General features: G+C 33.2%; 1 protein-coding gene across 2 annotated transcripts in view; it reads left to right on the forward strand.

Moving 5' to 3' along the window:
• Positions 1 to 467: 467 nt before the first annotated feature.
• Positions 468 to 17,831, forward strand: part of LOC143222541 (zwei Ig domain protein zig-8-like) — a 118,910-nt gene continuing 101,546 nt past the window's right edge. The window contains exon 1 of one of the 2 annotated variants that reach the window (XM_076449159.1): positions 468 to 811. In XM_076449159.1, coding sequence (XP_076305274.1) covers positions 694 to 811 — 118 coding nt within the window. In that variant the 5' untranslated portion in view covers positions 468 to 693. The remainder of the gene's footprint in view (positions 812 to 17,831) is intronic. The other variant, XM_076449160.1, reaches the window with a different exon arrangement.

The following is a 17,831-nucleotide window of genomic DNA, read 5'->3' on the forward strand; positions in this document are numbered from 1 at the left end:
CTGAGTGCACTATATAACAGTTTCGTATATAATTAGTTTATTCTATGCATTATATATATATATATTAAACAGTTTCAGATGTTAATTAATATACATTATAAGAAGCTACAGTTGAGAATTTTAATGAACCACATCCAATGTACTTGAAAACGTTGTGAAAAGACAAAAACTGTTCTATAGACAATTAAAACAGTTTTTTCTACGAAGAATTAATTACTAAAGAGGTTTACAAATAGTTTTAAGTATGACAGCTTTCCTTTTGCTGTCATTTTGTATTCAGTTGAAGTCAACTGAACGATTTATATAATTTCATATAAAAAACTAATCATTTAAATTATTCTTGCAGGTAAATAATTTTTTTTTCTGTGTTTCGTCTCAAAATGTCCTGCCCTTCTTGTTCACGTGACTTCTCTATGTAGTGACGTAAGGAAGCAAAGAGATTCCGTGATTCAGCCAGTCCACGAACACTTGAAGGAATCTAGGACTTGCGTGCGAGTGGAGAAATGCGAGTTGTCTGTTTCAAGTTTCTGAGGTGGATCATGATAAAACTAACAACTAAACTGCATGACACTTACCAAGTTGTTCGAGATAGTCATGGAATCATTGTATAGGTTTTCAGTTAACTATTTCTCAACCCAAGTTTAATAGTAAACTTTCGGAATTATATATGCTATCTGGTACACTATAAACGGGATGCTGGAGGTTCAAGAGTGCTCACTTCTGCAAGCAGAGAAGCTTTCGTCGTCGGGCGCAAGACGATTTCTAAGAATTGTACTTCGCGTTACTATATTGTCATCTCTTCTCTTCCTGAGTAAGTTCTGAGTTGATAATTCTCCTAATGCTTTTACTGGAAAACATTTATGTACTGTTTTAAAACACTTGATCACCGACTTTATATAAAACATATAATTTCGTAATTCAATAATATTTATATCTAACCTGCTTTGAATGTTTAAATGTAACTATATAATGTTTAAACTCTGCTTAATAAATAGTTTAACTAAGCTAAATATTATATATCAAACCTATAAGTTCAGAACGACTCAAATATATTGTATAAAGTCTAGTATAATTATGTTAGTTAACTGTGTTTCTATTGTATAAAGTGTATTATAATTGTAAGTTAACTTTGTTTATATTGTATACAGTGTATTGTAATTACGTTTTGTTTTCTTTCTTTTTATTGCTGTTTATATTAATTCTAAATAATTCTACGCTTTTTGGTTTCATAAGTTAAACTGTAGGTTTTAAATATTACACGGTTAAACATAATCACGGTACAATAAGGAAACTTACAAAACTCTAATGTGTTTTAACTTCTGACTTTTGTCTGTGCAATACTGATCTTTTGTAAATGAGAACCGAAATAGATTACGTTTTACTGATTTACAAATTATAAAATAACAACATAACAACAAAGATATTAATTTTGTATGATTTTGGTCATAGACCAAGTGAAGACAGAATCTTTTTCACATCAAACATGCTTGCTCTTTCAGTCGTGGGGGCGTTATAACGTAACGGTCAATTCCACTGTTCTTTGGTAAAAGAGTAGCCCTAGAATTGGCGGTCAGTGATGATGACTAGCTGCCTTCCATCTAGTCTTACACTGCTAAATTATGGACGGCTAGCGCAGATAGCCCTCGTGTAGCTTTGTGTTAAAGTCCAAACGTTGATTTTTTTAAAGTTTATTCTATTATTTCCACTTACTAGTTACTTACAATAAGAACCATATTTATACAGGTATTACAATTAAAATTAAAAGGGTAGAAAACCTCTAATTACTTTGTACTTGTAGTTGAATAAATACTGTATATATTTTTCAAAATAGCACATGCAATGAATTTTATACTTTTACAATGCTGATTATTTGCATTTCATTCATTTGACAAATATAATCTTTCACAGGTTTATTCTACTTACCTATTGCCCCTAATTAAAGCCTCCTCTCTAATTATCGCTTCTCGATATTTTTTAAAGATTACCTTGCGTGTCAACAATAGTAATAATACACATAATTAACTTTTATTACCGTAATTTTTACTTGAAAAAAAGAAAAACAAATACACACAAAAATATACACTCATTAGATTAAAATAAGCAAATCACGTGAAAAATCAGCACCTCCACTTTGCAGTTTGCAACTCCCTTGGGGGCGTTAATTAAGGGTTATACGGTGATTTAATGAGGAAATTATCTAAAATTGTAACGGACTGAGATTTAGAAATTATGTTTACCTATTATGTTTTAAATATTGTCTATTAATAATGATTTATTGTAGTCCTTGCAGCACGAAAGGTAACAAAATTTGTCGGTTTACGAGCTCTTCGTTATATTTAGAATTAGTTTCTTTGGCGGAATAGGAATTTCGAAATCAAATTATGTGTAAAGATGTACATTATAAACCTATTTTAAATATTACTTTGGAATCATTACAGAATAAACACATTAATTTGTAAATGAAGAATATAGAAAATAAATGCTAGAAATGCGTATATTGGCTAAAGAAACTAAATAACAAATATTTGATTATTGGTAAGATAAGTTATTTGAATAAATATTATTTGTAAATAATCTCATACAATACCAAATAAAGCTTTTTCCTTTCCAATTAAAACTGATATACTATTGAATTATCATAAATTATTTGATAGCTTGTAAAAATATATTTAATAATAAAGATAATTGAGAGTATACTCAATTATTTTTGTAGTTTTTTGCAGACAAAGCAAAGACACATTTTTTATGATATCTTTAGTTAATTGTGTATTTATTATTTTTAACTATCGAATGATATCAAGTAAAATCTATGTGGCACTTTTTGAATTTGATGACTTTTGTGTAAACAAACTTTAAAAGGTTAGCCCAGTCGAAGTTTTGAATGTCCTACCATGCCCATGAGTTCTTCACATAAACAGATATGACAATGATCCTACAATTATTTTATGTTATGGCTATAGTTCTCGGCAGGGCCTGGCATGGCCAAGCGCGTAAGGCGAGCGACTCGTAATCCGAGGGTCGCGGTTTCGCGCCCGCGTCGCGCTAAATATGCTCGCCCTCTCAGCCGTGGGGGTGTATAATGTGACGGTCAATCCCACTATTCGTTGGTAAAAGAGTAGCCCAAGAGTTGGCGGTGGGTGGTGATGACTAGCTGCCTTCCCTCTAGTCTTACACTGCTAAATTATGGACGGCTAGCACAGATAGCCCTCGAGTAGCTTTGTGCGAAATTCCAAAACAAACAAACAAACTAGTTCTCGGCCGTTACTTGAGATTTGCCAATCGATATCTTTGCATCCTTTGCTCATGTTGCCTGTTCTTGTTTCAGTTATTCGAAATTTCCAAATTTAAACGAATTGTTATTGTTAAGCCTATAGTGGCCAATGATAAAAAACATATATCAAAAACCTTAAATTAATTTCATTTTGATATTATAAGAATACAGAGAGAGCTCTTTGCATCTGTCAATATAATGTCGTTTCGTCTCAGACGCGCACTATGGAACTATAGACGACGTGTTTAGTGTTTATATCGAGCACATGGGGAATATCTGACCATTCGATAGTTTAAACCTCCACGGATAGATTTATGGCTGTAAGATATGTCTCAGACATTTCAAAGAAACTATATCCGTATGGCGAAGATGTTAAGCGATGTGGAGCTATAGAACACAACACTTCTAAGGAAGGACCAATAAATGTTCTAAGCGGAAGAGATTTGTTTCTGTTTTGCTGTTAAGTGCTAGAGTACGCAGTAGTATATCTACTATGTGTTCACGAAAGGAATCTAATCATATAAGTTGTATTCTTGTTTACTATATTTTTGGTCCAGTAGCAAGATGAGAAACAAGGAACTGAAGTTAAATGCTTAGAAACAACTATTTCTTAAATGTATCGCTACACTTCGAAATGAATGTTTGTTTCCAGGAAAAAGATGGACGGAGATACTGGAACTGTAGCACTTCCAATCGACTATAGAGGTTGAGCACGTTATAGTAAAATACTATTGGAGCCTCACCACGTCGTCATGGTCAATGTAATCATGTTTTGTCGTACTCTGTCTTATGACAGCACATTGTTAACAGTGGTCCTGCAGCGTAGTTTCCGTTACAAAATCCTCTACCGTAAGTCTATGATGTCCAAGTTCATCCCTTCTCTCTGCTGCTTTTAATAATATCTAAAGTTTGAGACAACAAAGGTATTTCAGTTCCCTTTCAAAAGTCAGATAGAAAAGAAATCCCATGACAAGTTGCTTCAACTTCCTCTGTTTTCCAATGACAATAAGTGCGAACAATAATTCGTTTGTTGGAAAAATTCAAATATCTGATTTAAACACATCTTTACGATCTAAGGACATAAATAGCTGTTACATATCTTTCTCAAAAGCAATCAATTGCCGATAGTATCATGCTATTTGTTTAATATGAAACAATGTGAAAATATAGTTCTGATACGTGTGTTTTTAACACAACTTTATATTATCCGTAGCTGTCGTGTGACTTATTTATTTGCATATTCCAAATAATTTTAACACAATGTGCACAACCATCTCTTTCTGTATATATATCTGGCTTGTCTTCGAATCTAACAATTATTTTATAAGTCCTTGATAAATTTAAATTATGTCTTGGAAACCGAAATTTACGTATGGCAGAGGATCTGTGGACAGTATTAAACGGTCTTTTCAGTCGTTAACCAAAGTAACAGTTGATAAAAAATGCCGTGAAATAACATGCTAATTACATAGATGAAAATATGATTTACCTGTCTATGTTTTATACTGAGTTATAAATCAAAACGTAGTGTAATAAAAATTCATAAGCACAGACACATTATTAAGGTGCACACTGAACCTTCATTAAGTGTAAAAAACAAACTACAGCTCTGTAATAATATAGATTTGTATTTCTTATTTTACTTTGTTGCAAATTTTATATCTAAATATCGTCTTTGTTTTCTTATAATATTATTTCAATTACATTTATTGGATTTGTTTGTTGTTGAGCACATTGGGCTATTTGTGTGGTACGGAAAACAGGTACTATAATTCTTCAGACTTGCTGCTGAGCTATCGGAAACAATATATATTATTCATTGTATTTTTATACTTTTATTGTTTTGAATTCAAATTTTTTTACAATAATTTTTATTTATTAATCAGATATGATTTATCTAACTTTATTGATTGATGTTTATATATATATGTATATATATATATACATAACTGCTTTTCTTACATCAGCTGAAGATATAGAAACGTCCCTTGCTAGTACAGCAGTAAGTCTACGGATTTACAATTCTAAACTCAAGGTCTCGATTCCCATCGGTGGACACAGTAGATAGCCCTATGTGGCTTTGCTATAAGAAAACAGACACACACATACCAATAGAAAACAACCGCTATGTCTAGTTGTATTTGCTGTGCACGTCTTTTCTAATAACTTCAATTCTAATAACTATAAGCAAAATCTGTCTTTGTCATAGAAATCAGTGTAAACTAGGATTTAGAATATATATAGTTTATTATTTACACTACTGGCCAAAATCCTAAGGCCAATGAACACAAAGAAAAAATATGCATTTTGCGTTGTTAGACTCAACCACTTATTTGAGTAGAGCTTCGAAAGATGAAAATAAGAAAAGGGAAAGTAAAAATAAAAAACTTTTTCAGCTTTTAATAGGGAAAATGTGAACACTATGAAATTAGCCTAAATACTAGCTGGTCAAAAGTTTAAGACCATACTGAAACGAAGCATTAATCGGTAAACACGTAACGAAATTTAGTCATTTGTGTTCAAGCATTAGCGTTGTCAACATCTCCCACTGACATCTCCTGTGTTACATTGGGTAAAAACATGGCAAAGGCTAACAAGTTGACAAAGTTTGAACGTGGCAGAATTGTCGAGCTGCAAAAGCAAGATCTCTCTCAACGTGCCATCGCTGGTGAGATTGGGCGAAGTAAAACTTCTGTTGCAAATTTCTTATTAAGTACGATAAATCTCATTATTACATATTCTCCTTGAATTTTGAGTTACGTGTCCTAGGTATATGAAGTCTATATTATTTAAATCAATATTTATAATTAACAACGACAACAAAAGTGATAAATGAGTACTTGTCGCCTAACATTACCAATATTGTGAACAGTTGAGAACGATAAAACAGACAAATAAATTAACTCTCAACTACCAAACTTTATCTTTAAGAAAGCTTAAATACACAAACAAAAGAATCTCTCTTTTCAAACAAGTAATATCAAAGTTAAAGTACACATATCCCTCTGCACCAAAATTAATAACAACTCCTTTGCTTGAGAATATTTATTGGAAGTTTATATTGCCTAAAGCTAGAGAAGATGTGATATATTATGAACTTATGTCTTTTTTTTTTAAAATTAGAACATACAGTACTTATAAAAATTGAAAACTATGCCTAAGTTAAAACCCTGAAAGTGTAATTTTTTGCAGAATGTAAATATCGTAAAACTAAACTAATAACTATTGTTTTTCTTAGGCTATAATGGTTGGATAAATGTAGGCTTAACATAGGTTTGGACATGAGTAAGAAAATGTGCCATTTGAAAATAATTATAAAATAAAACAGTCTCAAAATATGATGAAACTTCGTAGAATGGACGGCAACAGCCTGTTTTGGAGACACAACTGTAGAGAACAACGTTTCGAAAGTCTTCTGCCTTTCGTCTTCAGTTCAGTTGAACGATGGAAGACTTTTGAAACGTCTCCACAACAGGCAGTTACCGTCCATTCTACAAAATTTCATCATGAATACTCTGCTCAAACAATCTATCAAAGTCTCGAAATATATTTTGGATTATTTATTTAAGATTATTTTATTACAATCAATACGTTTGGAATTAAATTACGTTCCATTAGAGGAAAAGATGAAAGAAAAGATTAGGTTAAAATTTATTCTGCATAATGTAAAAAAAATACTCGCTGGAAACAAGAATTTGAATCTATTAAAGGAACGTTCAACTCGAGTACTAGATTATTTCTTTCTGCTTTCACCTTTTAGGTTCAGCAGTTTGGCTTATGACTTTCTGTTTTTGTTTAGCCGTTTTACTTTATTATAAATTAGGTTGCCCAGGTTGCTACATATATTCCATGTAACGATACCATTGCTTATTATTTTAGGAAACATGAGAATCATACACATAGAATAGTGCCCGGCATGGCCAAGTGTGTTAAGGCGTGCGACTCGTAATCTGAGGGTCGCAGGTTCGCCAGACATACTTGCCCTTTCAGCCGTGGCAGCGTTATAATGGATGTCAATCCCACTGTTTAGAACAGTGTTACCAAGAACACTCTTGGTAAAAGAGTAGCCCAAGAGTTGACGGTGGGTGGTGATGACTAGCTGTCTTCTCTGTAGTCTTACACTACTAACTTAGGGACGGCTAGCACAGATAGCCCTCCAGTAGCTTTGTGCGAAATTCAAAAAACAAACAAACAAACACATGCAATTTATTTAAGAGAAAATATGAATTTTTCAAATCAGATATTTATAATTAGTTATTGATAGTGATTGCATTTATTTTCCATATTTCTTATTTAATGTTACTAATTTTTTTATTATTTAAATGTCAGTTTTTGTCGTTAATTAATGTATTACTATTAATACTTAGAAATTTAACACTTTACGGTGGCATATCAGTAAGCTTGAGAGCTTATAACAATGAAATTATGGGATCTATATCTGTGATGGGTATACTCCAGACAGAATTTCACTTAAGAACACACAGAAATATACGTCAACCTCTTTGAAACTACATTTATACCATTCTTGAATAAAAGACAAAATATGTTCTAATACATTTAGAAGTAAGCTGTACATTTAAAGTGTCTTATGTTATTATTTTTATGTTGGTTAAATTATATTTTTTGTTGTATGTTTGTGATTTTTATTTTATTTAACTGAACATTCGCATAAATGTATAAGAAAAAATATCTAAAAAATCATTGCTAGTTACTCCGCTTTCCTGATACGGAGATAGAGAAAATTATACATCCAGTTTTTAAACACCACTCTAATTAATGTTATAGCTTTAACCTATATCAAGTTTTAGAGTCGTTAAGTGTAGTGATAAATTATTCAACCGTTAGATCTGTATATTGTAATGAGGTGTGATTAACATCGATTTACTTATCGGTCTACTCATTTAGTAAGTAATCACGACTCATGGGAAGAATAAACTCACTAAAACACACAAAGTATTGCAATATTCGGATGTCTTTTTTCTTCCAATATTTAATGTCTGAACTCTTTTTCGTTAATCCCTATTTACTTTTTCAATTGGAGATGATCCCCAGGAGAAGATTTTCTTATATTAATCATTAAGTTTAACCGTGATGTAATTTAAAAACATAAATGTTAATTTAATTTCTTACATTCTAATACATTACACTTCTGAAATATTTATTTATCTATACGTATGTTTATGTATAAATGGTATATTTCAAAAACATTGTTAGGCAGTTTACGTAGTTGTTTGTTCCGGCTCAAAACTACAAAATTGGCTGACAATTTGCACTATGTTCCCCGACCGGTACAGTTATTTAAAAAAACGAACGATAATTTTCCACAAAATGCAAGAAAAAATACAGGGACGATATATCTGAAAATACTGTTTTTATACAATTAATTCTACAAGTATAATGTAGCAGTTAGAGATTAGGTCAACAACTCATTTCATTAATGCTTCAAAACCATTTGTAAATGTTATTTAATCTATAAAATAAATACTGTTTTAGCTAACTTAAACAGCTAATCGTTAGATTTATTATTATCTATATTATATTATATTTATATTTATATTATCTCTCACAAGAGAAACAGTAATTAATTACAACTGTGAATAACCACGACTAAAACATCAAAGGAATGTAATGAATGATACATTATTTTTTCTAGTTAAATTTCTCATCATGTTAAGTGGTAGTTTTATCTTTAACTAATAATATATTCGAGATTTTAGTTTGCATTAGAGTCTAAACAAGTGGCAAAACTCTCTGCGACTTTTTTATTTCACATAAGTATTTGCAGATTGACTTATATATTCCTGTGACAAATACATTTTGTATTATCTGTACAATTCTCGCAGTGAGATTTCTTGAGTTTATAACATTTACAAATGGTTTTGAAGCATTAATGAAATGAGTTGTTGACCTAATCTCTAACTGCTACATTATACTTGTAGAATTAATTGTATATAAACAGTATTTTCAGATATATCGTCCCTGTATTTTTTCTTGCATTTTGTGGAAAATTATCGTTCGTTTTTTTAAATAACTGTACCGGTCGGGGAACATAGTGCAAATTGTCAGCCAATTTTGTAGTTTTGAGCCGGAACAAACAACTACGTAAACTGCCTAACAATGTTTTTGAAATATACCATTTTTCAGTAAATAAATACAGTATTTATTTTATAGATTAAATGAAATATTTTATTTTGCAGTTGTTTTAAGCATGAAAAGTATTAGTACTTGTTATAATCCGTTTGAAATATTGTCTTTAGATAATTACCGATGCAAATCTAAACACTAACATACTAAATATTCTTATTTATATGCTTAGCTTATTAAATTAAAAGATGATACTGTCCCTATAACTTATATTGCATAAAACCTATGATATTAGAAAATAATTGATTATTAAGGTTTCATACGCTTCTGCATTTCTTAGTTCAGGTTTAGCAGCTAAAACCATTTCATTACAGTTAATTGAAAATAATCGCTGATAGATATACATAGTTATTTAAAACATTTGAGAGAAAATACAATTATCAAACTTATTTTCACTTTATTAAAATCATTTTTAGTGGAAATACAGACACTAGGTATTTTATAATAAAATGATATTGAAGACTCACCAAGTCGTCATCGTGCAAGTTACAATGTCCAGCTATATTCTATCTGAAGGCCGTACATTTTCTTAACAATAATTCTACAACACAGTTTCCATTATAAAATGCTTCTTTCATATCATAAACGCACTCTCACTACCTGCTTGCTTTCCATTTGCCATCTAATGTTACGAGTTCAACTATTTTCCAGTATGCTTTTCAACAGTCTGATCAAAAAAAAAAAAATGACTTGATCGGTATGCTTTCGTAGGGTATAATATAAATATCAGTTTCATTTTTCAACTAGTTAAGGTATGTTACAGTTCAATAGATGTATCGTTGATTGCTTCTGCCACTGATCATTTTGGTTTTAGTTTAAAACGATATACACTATGGCTTTGGCGCAACTTGTTGTAGGAGGTGTCGCTCTTGAATTTTCAGTTTTATCCACTTTCTTTTGTTTTCCAATGTCATTAAGTCGGAATGATATCCCCATCTTGGAAATAATAAATTTCTCTTATGAAATCATTTGTATGATCCGGATACACGAATGTTTTGTGTTGAAAATAACTGTCATATACAAAGTGAAAGAAAGTGAAAATGTAGATTTGATACACTATGTTCCATTGTGGTTGTATATCACCAGTGGTTTTCATGTAACTTGGTTTACAAAAATTGTTTTATTATAACATCCTTGATATTCTGTGTAAGTTAATATTTTTTATGTTTTTTTAATAAATACTTCACAATACATGTATTTATGTAAACATAAGTGAAAGTTAGCATGAGATAGTTATGATGAAAAAAGATAATTATAAATTATATAATTACATTAACACAAATTAACGTCAAATTTACAGATTATAACGTCGATCTCGAATCTTCGTTTGAGACATGACATTGTCTAACCCTTTTTAAGAGAACATTACAAGTTTAAATAATTTACCTGTTATCCCTCGAAAGTATATGTTATACCAGCTACTGTATATATCATAATTTTGACGGTTACTGGGCTCTTACTGCCTTGCCTTAGCTTATCAGGATTGTTTGTTTGTTTACTGTTTGAGTTTTGCGCAAATCTACTCGAGAACTATTTACGCTAACTGCCCTTAACTTTGAAGAGACAAACTGTTACATATTATAACTTATCTCGGACCAGTCTCCGGCATATTTTGTTACGTGTTACGATTTCAAATAGCCTAAAAATGATTAAATTGTCATTTGGATTTAGAAGATAATTAGATGTCGATACGTATTAAAGATTGATACACACAGTTTTATTTCTTAACACAAGTATATTTGATGTACAAACAATAATAAAATTTATTATAACGGTTATTATAAATAGTAAATATAACTAATGATTTACGTACAAGGGTTTACAAACTTACAAATAATATTAAGTCTTTTCTCCGTTCTGGAACTTCATTGATATGTTATCGAGAGTATCAAGACGAGAGAATTAATTCCGAGTTAACGTAAAGAGTTAACAGAGAGCTGACTAGCTCTATATTCTTCGCTGGTTTCACGTCGTTTGCAAGCTGACTTTTCACTGCTGAAGTTATGTAATGTTTTCATACAAATACTGATGCATGAACTAGTTCACTGAAGTTGAATGTTTTGTAACGTTCGAAACCTATAAACAATCCTGGTCGAATATCTATAGTATCGCGATTAATGAACGTTTATCACAGTTATTACTTTCGAGATTTCTAGAATACCAACTGTAGGAAACCAACAATATAAGCTGTGTTTTGGTGCGTCAATTTATAAACTTGAGACGAAGTTCTAGATATTTTATTTGGCCCAACAGTATGCTAGTGCTTTCATAAAATATATATTATTGATTTTTACACTCGAGAATCTTCGGTAAATTTAATGAAAAGGCTGGAATTTCACAATCCTGATTTACCAGTATAACTTACATGCATTTCTAAATATATATTTAATTTCAACAAACATTAATATTTAAACAAATATATAATTGTAAATCCGTTACACAGACTAAAGGGAAGGCACAATATTAGCAATACCCACTGCCAACTCATGGGCTAATCTTTACCAGCAAACAGAGTGATTGACCGTCACATTATAATGCATCCATAACTGAAGTGACGAGAACGTTAGGGGCGACGTTTGATCCCGTGACTGGCAGATGATTAGAACGCCCTAAGTACCAGCAAATACCAGGCTCAGGTTAATAAAGAAGGATTCGGTATATGTGAGACCAAAAAGTGAAATTTGAGGTATCAAAGCGGACTAAGAAAGTACACTTAGATGTAACCTGATCTAGACAAGAAGCAGAAGAGTCAATATGAAACTATCTAAAGGTTTATCGCCTTTTCGCCATAATTAACTCTTCAGCTTTTCACACACAAATCGATGAATCGATTAACTAATGTTTCATGTTGCATTTAGTAAGCAGCATCGATTATATAGATTATTTTATAGCACAATATAATTCTTCAAACTATTGTTGTTGTTTTTTAATTTCGCGCAAAGCTACACGAGAGCTATCTGAATTAGCGGTCCCTAAGTTAGCAGTGTAAGACTAAAGGAAGGCAGCTTGTTATCACTATCCATCGCCAACTCTTGGGCTACTTTTTTACCAAGGAATAATGGAATTGACCGTCACATTATTACTTCCACACAGCTGAAAGGGCGAGCGTGTTCGGTGTGACGGGGATTCGAACCCGTAAACCTCGGATTACGAATCGAGTGCTTTAACCACCTGGCTATGCCAGGCCCTTCTTCAAAGTAAAACCAAAAATGAAATTATAAAAATTTTAAATATACCACTAAAATTATCTTGTTTCTTCGTGAGCCTTTCTACTCTTCCACTAAATTTGCCAATAAATCTAAGTCGTGATGACGAGAAGCCTACTTGAAGTAAAAATGCAAGGGCGGATTTAGGGCAACTGATGTCCAAAGCACAGTCCAACAATGGTGCCTCCCTCGGCCCCTCTATTGCTAAACTGACAAGACTCAATAAATGCTGAAAGTGAAAAAAAAGTTTGAAAACAAATTTGTTTGTTTTTGAATTTTGCGCAAAACTACTCGAGAGCTATCTGCTCTAGCCACCCCTTATTTAGGTAGCTAGTCATCACCACCCACCGCCGGCTCTTGGGCTACTCTTTTACCAACGAATAGTGGGAATGACCGTCACAAAATAAAACCCCACAGCTGAATGAGCGAGCATGTTTAGTGCGACCAGGATTCGAATCCGCGACCTCAGATTACGAGTCGAGCACCTTAACCCACCTGGGCATGCCGGGTGTTGAAAATTTATAACACTCTTCAGTTTTCTTCCAGGTCAAACACCAGGCCAGACCCCCACAACTATATTAAATAAAACCTTTTTATTTTATATATTTAACAGATTGAGCATAGATCAAAATCAAGCACTAATTGAGGCGTTTAATTTAGAAATGATGAAAGAAATCACTTCTTTGATTAATGATAATTTAAAAAAAATACTGTATATTTGTTTTCACTCTGAGTTAAAAATTCTCACTTTGATGTTAACAATTTCTCACTTTGATTATTTGTTTGTTTGTTTTGGAATTTCGCACAAAGCTACTCGAGGGCTATCTGCCCTAGCCACCCCTTATTTAGCAATGTAAGACTAGAGGGAAGGCAGCTAGTCATCACCACCCACCGCCAACTCTTGGGCTACTCTTTTACCAACGAATAGTGGGATTGACCATCACATTATAACGCCCCCACGGCTGAAAGGGCGAGCATGTTTGGTGCAAACCCGCGACCCTCAGATTACGAATCGCATGCCTTACGCGCTTGGCCATGCCGGGCCTTCTCACTTTGAACTTAAAACGCTGTAAGCAAATTATTTACTTAATATCTTAATATTTATTTAAATTTGAAAACGTTTTCTTCTAGATTTTTTTAATTGCAAAGTCGCCCTCCGCTAGTACAGCGGTATGTCTCCTGATTTACAACGCTAAAATCAGGGGTTCGATTCCCCCTCGGTGGGCTCAGCAGATAGCCCGATGTGGCTTTGCTATAAGAAAATACACAAACACACAATTGCAAAGTCTTTGATCAAGTCCTCAAAACTAATTTGGCGTAACAAATCTGCTTCTATACTTAGCAGAGAGAGACAAGGCATCCAGCCTGTCTTGTCGATAGTTGTTCTGTTGGGATTTTTAATATGCTTGAGTTGAGAAAATGAACGCTCAGCTGTGCAATTTGTGACCACTTATGTCAAAAATATACGCAATGCAATGTCTACGTTTAGAAATGCATACTCAATTTTGTCTTCTAACATTACTTTATAGAATTCAGCATCACTAAATCTGATTTTTACAGATTTTGTTGCACTGAACTTATGGCGCACATATGAAAGAAACTGCTGAAGCTTGACAGAGAGATTAGTGTCCAAGTCCTCTGGGCAAGCATCATTTAGCTTCTGGGAAAACTGAGAGTATCTGTCAGTTTCAGCAGATTAAGTGACATCATTTGGCACATCACTTAGGAAAGAATATCTGTTTTACACCTCTTCTCTTCTTCTCATCTGAGTTTCTAGTTTGTCAATAATTGTCTAGAAGGTGGTGATACGAAATTTATCTTTGGCATTCAGATCTACTTCTTGTGCATCTCCGTCATTGAGTACCCTCTTTCTGGCATGTTTGTAAGTTTGAGCTTCAAATTTTTCAAAGTCATCTCTTAAAGTACGTAGTTGGTCAGCTAATGACCCATACAGATCTGCACGTTTTAAAGTTCACATCTTCACTTTGCAGAACTTGACTTCCTTTATGAAACTTTTGCAAAATTTCATCCCACATGATCAACACAAAAACAAATTCTAGCTCTTGCATCTTACTTGCAATATTGTCTGCTTCTCTTCTAGTGTCTCCCTTTTGTGACTAGTCTCTAACTAGACATTTTAAAGCTTCCATAATCTTAAAGAAAGATTTTGAAATTGCTGTTGTTGTCACAGCATGTGCCTCCAATCTGGTATCAGAGAGGGATTTTAACACACTTTCATTTCCAAAAAAAGCTTTAATAATTTTCCACCGGCTGGTTGAGGCTGAAAAAAAAGATCAAATGCATTGTAGAGAAAAAAAATAACTGCCACTTAACAGCAGTCAACAGCACTTCTGCCTACCACACTTATTGAATTGGCTAAACAGGGCACATATACGATAAACCTATTTCCTTCTAAAATCTTTTGCTGCATCCCCTTATAACACCCAGACACATTAGCAGCGTTGTCGTAAGACTGACCCCTACATTTGAAAAATTAGGTTTTCAAACTTCACGTAAGCACTGCATTACCTAGTTTGAAATTTCCTTACTTGAATGGCCTTTCAGTACCAAAACGGTTAAAAAGCGCTCAATACGCTGCCCATCTCTTAAGTATCGAAGTACAACACTTAACTGATCTATATGTGATAGATCTGGCGTCGAGTCGACTGACAAGTTAAAATAACCAGAAGAGTTTACTTTATCAACAAGGAACTCGTGAACCCTCTGAGACATTGATTCAATGAGTTATTCACAGGTAGTTTTAGACAAATAAGAAGGATTTCCTTTCCCAGAATTTCTATATTTCGAAATGTATTCGAAATTGCTGAAAATGGATCAAACTGACTTATGAGCTCAAGCAACCTTAAAAAAATTCCCATTCTACAATGAATTAAAATTTTCATCTGTTCCTCGAAAAGCCAGGCCACGTTCAGCTAACGTACGAATAACAGCTATTACACGCTCCAAGACATGTTCCTAGTAATTGCACTCTTCTTTAACTTGTTTTTCCAACTCTTGTCGAAAGCCTAAACCTTGTCTAAACCGAGTTAAGTATGTTAGCATAGAGTCTCGGTGAGTAGTGCTTCTGTCATAATGATCAATTACAATAGTATTTTGCCAGTCACTGAACCTTTCTCTTTCAATAGGCCCGCCATGGCCAGGTGGGTTAAGGTGTTCAATTCGTAATCTGAGGGTCGCGAGTTCGAATCCTCGTCGCACCAAACATGCTTGTTCTTTCAGTCGTAAGGGCGTTATAATATGACGATCAATCCCACTATTCGTTGGTGAAAAAGTATAATAAGAGTTGGCGGTGGGTGGTATTGACTAGATTAGGGACGGCTAGCGCAGATAGCGTTGTCCTATTTAAACCCCGTTTTCAGATCTCTTTATATTATTACATAATCTCAAGGGAATACATACATGCCCAAATACTCTTAGGGGTTACATGTAATCTATGAACTCTGGCATTGCTACAGTGGCATTTCTTTCTAAATTTTTTCTTGGTATGATAAATTTCAAAACATGTACTCACACATAAAGGAGGTTTCTTACAGCAAGATGTTTGAAGCCAAAAAATTACGGGTCAAAAAAGCTTCATTGAGAAACACACTTATAAAACTATTACAAATCACACATGAATAATGCAATATTAACTCAAATAAAACTAAAACAAACGAGACAGTAGCCCAAATATATAGCACGAAAACAGAAGCCAAAAAAACATAAAACTAGCCACGTCTCTATACACATCTGTCACCATTTCGTTTGACTTATGCTTCTGTGATATTGTACTTTTATTTTTCTGTAGATGTGACTGAATAAAGCAGTAAAAGGTAAAACAAAACAGTTCCACTGCCTATAATTTCTTATAAATAGTCACATCAGGAGGAATGATCGAGAAAATATTTCATCTTTAAGGTTGGACATCATAACATACCAACATCTTTTACCTGAAGTTTCATCAACATTTTGTACTGCTCTTTACAGTAATCTTTTGCAAATCAATGACTTCTTACTTCAGATACATAGTTTAATAGTTTCTCGAAACTTTAGTCACTCACCGAACCGAAGAAAACATTTTTTTTTAACAATACAAAGTAAAGTCGAACACAGCAGATAAGAACAATTACAAAAAATCGACTAAAGTTGAGTGTAGCAATGAAAGAGTTAAAGGCATGATAGCGACGGGGAAAACACTGTAGTGCCCCCCTTCCCTTGGTGCCCTACGTAAGTGCTTATTTTGCTTAATGGTTAATCCAGGGCTGCAAAAATGTATTTCATGACGACTGGTATGGGTATTAACACTTCCACTAACAAAGCAGAGAACAACGTTTCGACCTTCTTAGGTCATCTTCAGGTTAATAAAGAGAGAGTTTGCAACTCACCTTTAACAGGTATATTGATGATACAGTTGCTGGATTCACATCTACAAAACACACACTTAGTTTTTTAACTACGCTATCTCTATACCCCCAGACATTAAGGTCACCTAGGAATAGAACAAATACTATTCAAATTGCATTTCTCAACCTCAAGATCACAAGAACCGATACACAATTCAAAGCGGAAATCCACAGAAAAAAATCACCCACACTGGACCATACATTTTCCGGGACTCAATACATGAAACAAAACAAAAATTCAACGTATAAAGAAATAAAATAAAAACAGCCACGAAACTATGCTCATCCGATAAAATTGACAATGAAATCAACAAAATAAAACAACATCAGCATCAACAAATTTCCCCAAAACAGTTGAAAGAATTATACGCATAAAACCAAACCAAACTAATTAATAACCTAACATCGAACTGCAACGCCCCCTACAATTCCTTTTCCGTTAACAATCCCATTCCTAAGAATGTTCTATTTGTTAACCTGAAGATGACCTAAGAAGGTTGAAACGTTGTTCTCTTCTTTATTAGTGAAACTGTTAATACCCATTCCAGCCGTCCTGAGATATATAATAAATTTAAGTGCTTATAACGGTAAAACGGGTTTCGATATCCCCAGGAGGCACAGCATAAATTGTTGATTTAGTTTGTTATAAATTTCACGCAAAACTACAAGAGGGCTTTTTGCGTTAGTCATCTCTAGTTTAGCAGTAAAAGACTAGTGGGAAGGCAGCTAGTCATCACCATTCACCTCCAACTTCTGAACTTTTGGGCTACTCATTTACGAACGAATAGGGGGATATAGCATCATATT

This window comes from Tachypleus tridentatus, chromosome 8 (genome assembly GCF_004210375.1).
Source record: "Tachypleus tridentatus isolate NWPU-2018 chromosome 8, ASM421037v1, whole genome shotgun sequence".
Classification (NCBI taxonomy): domain Eukaryota; kingdom Metazoa; phylum Arthropoda; class Merostomata; order Xiphosura; family Limulidae; genus Tachypleus; species Tachypleus tridentatus.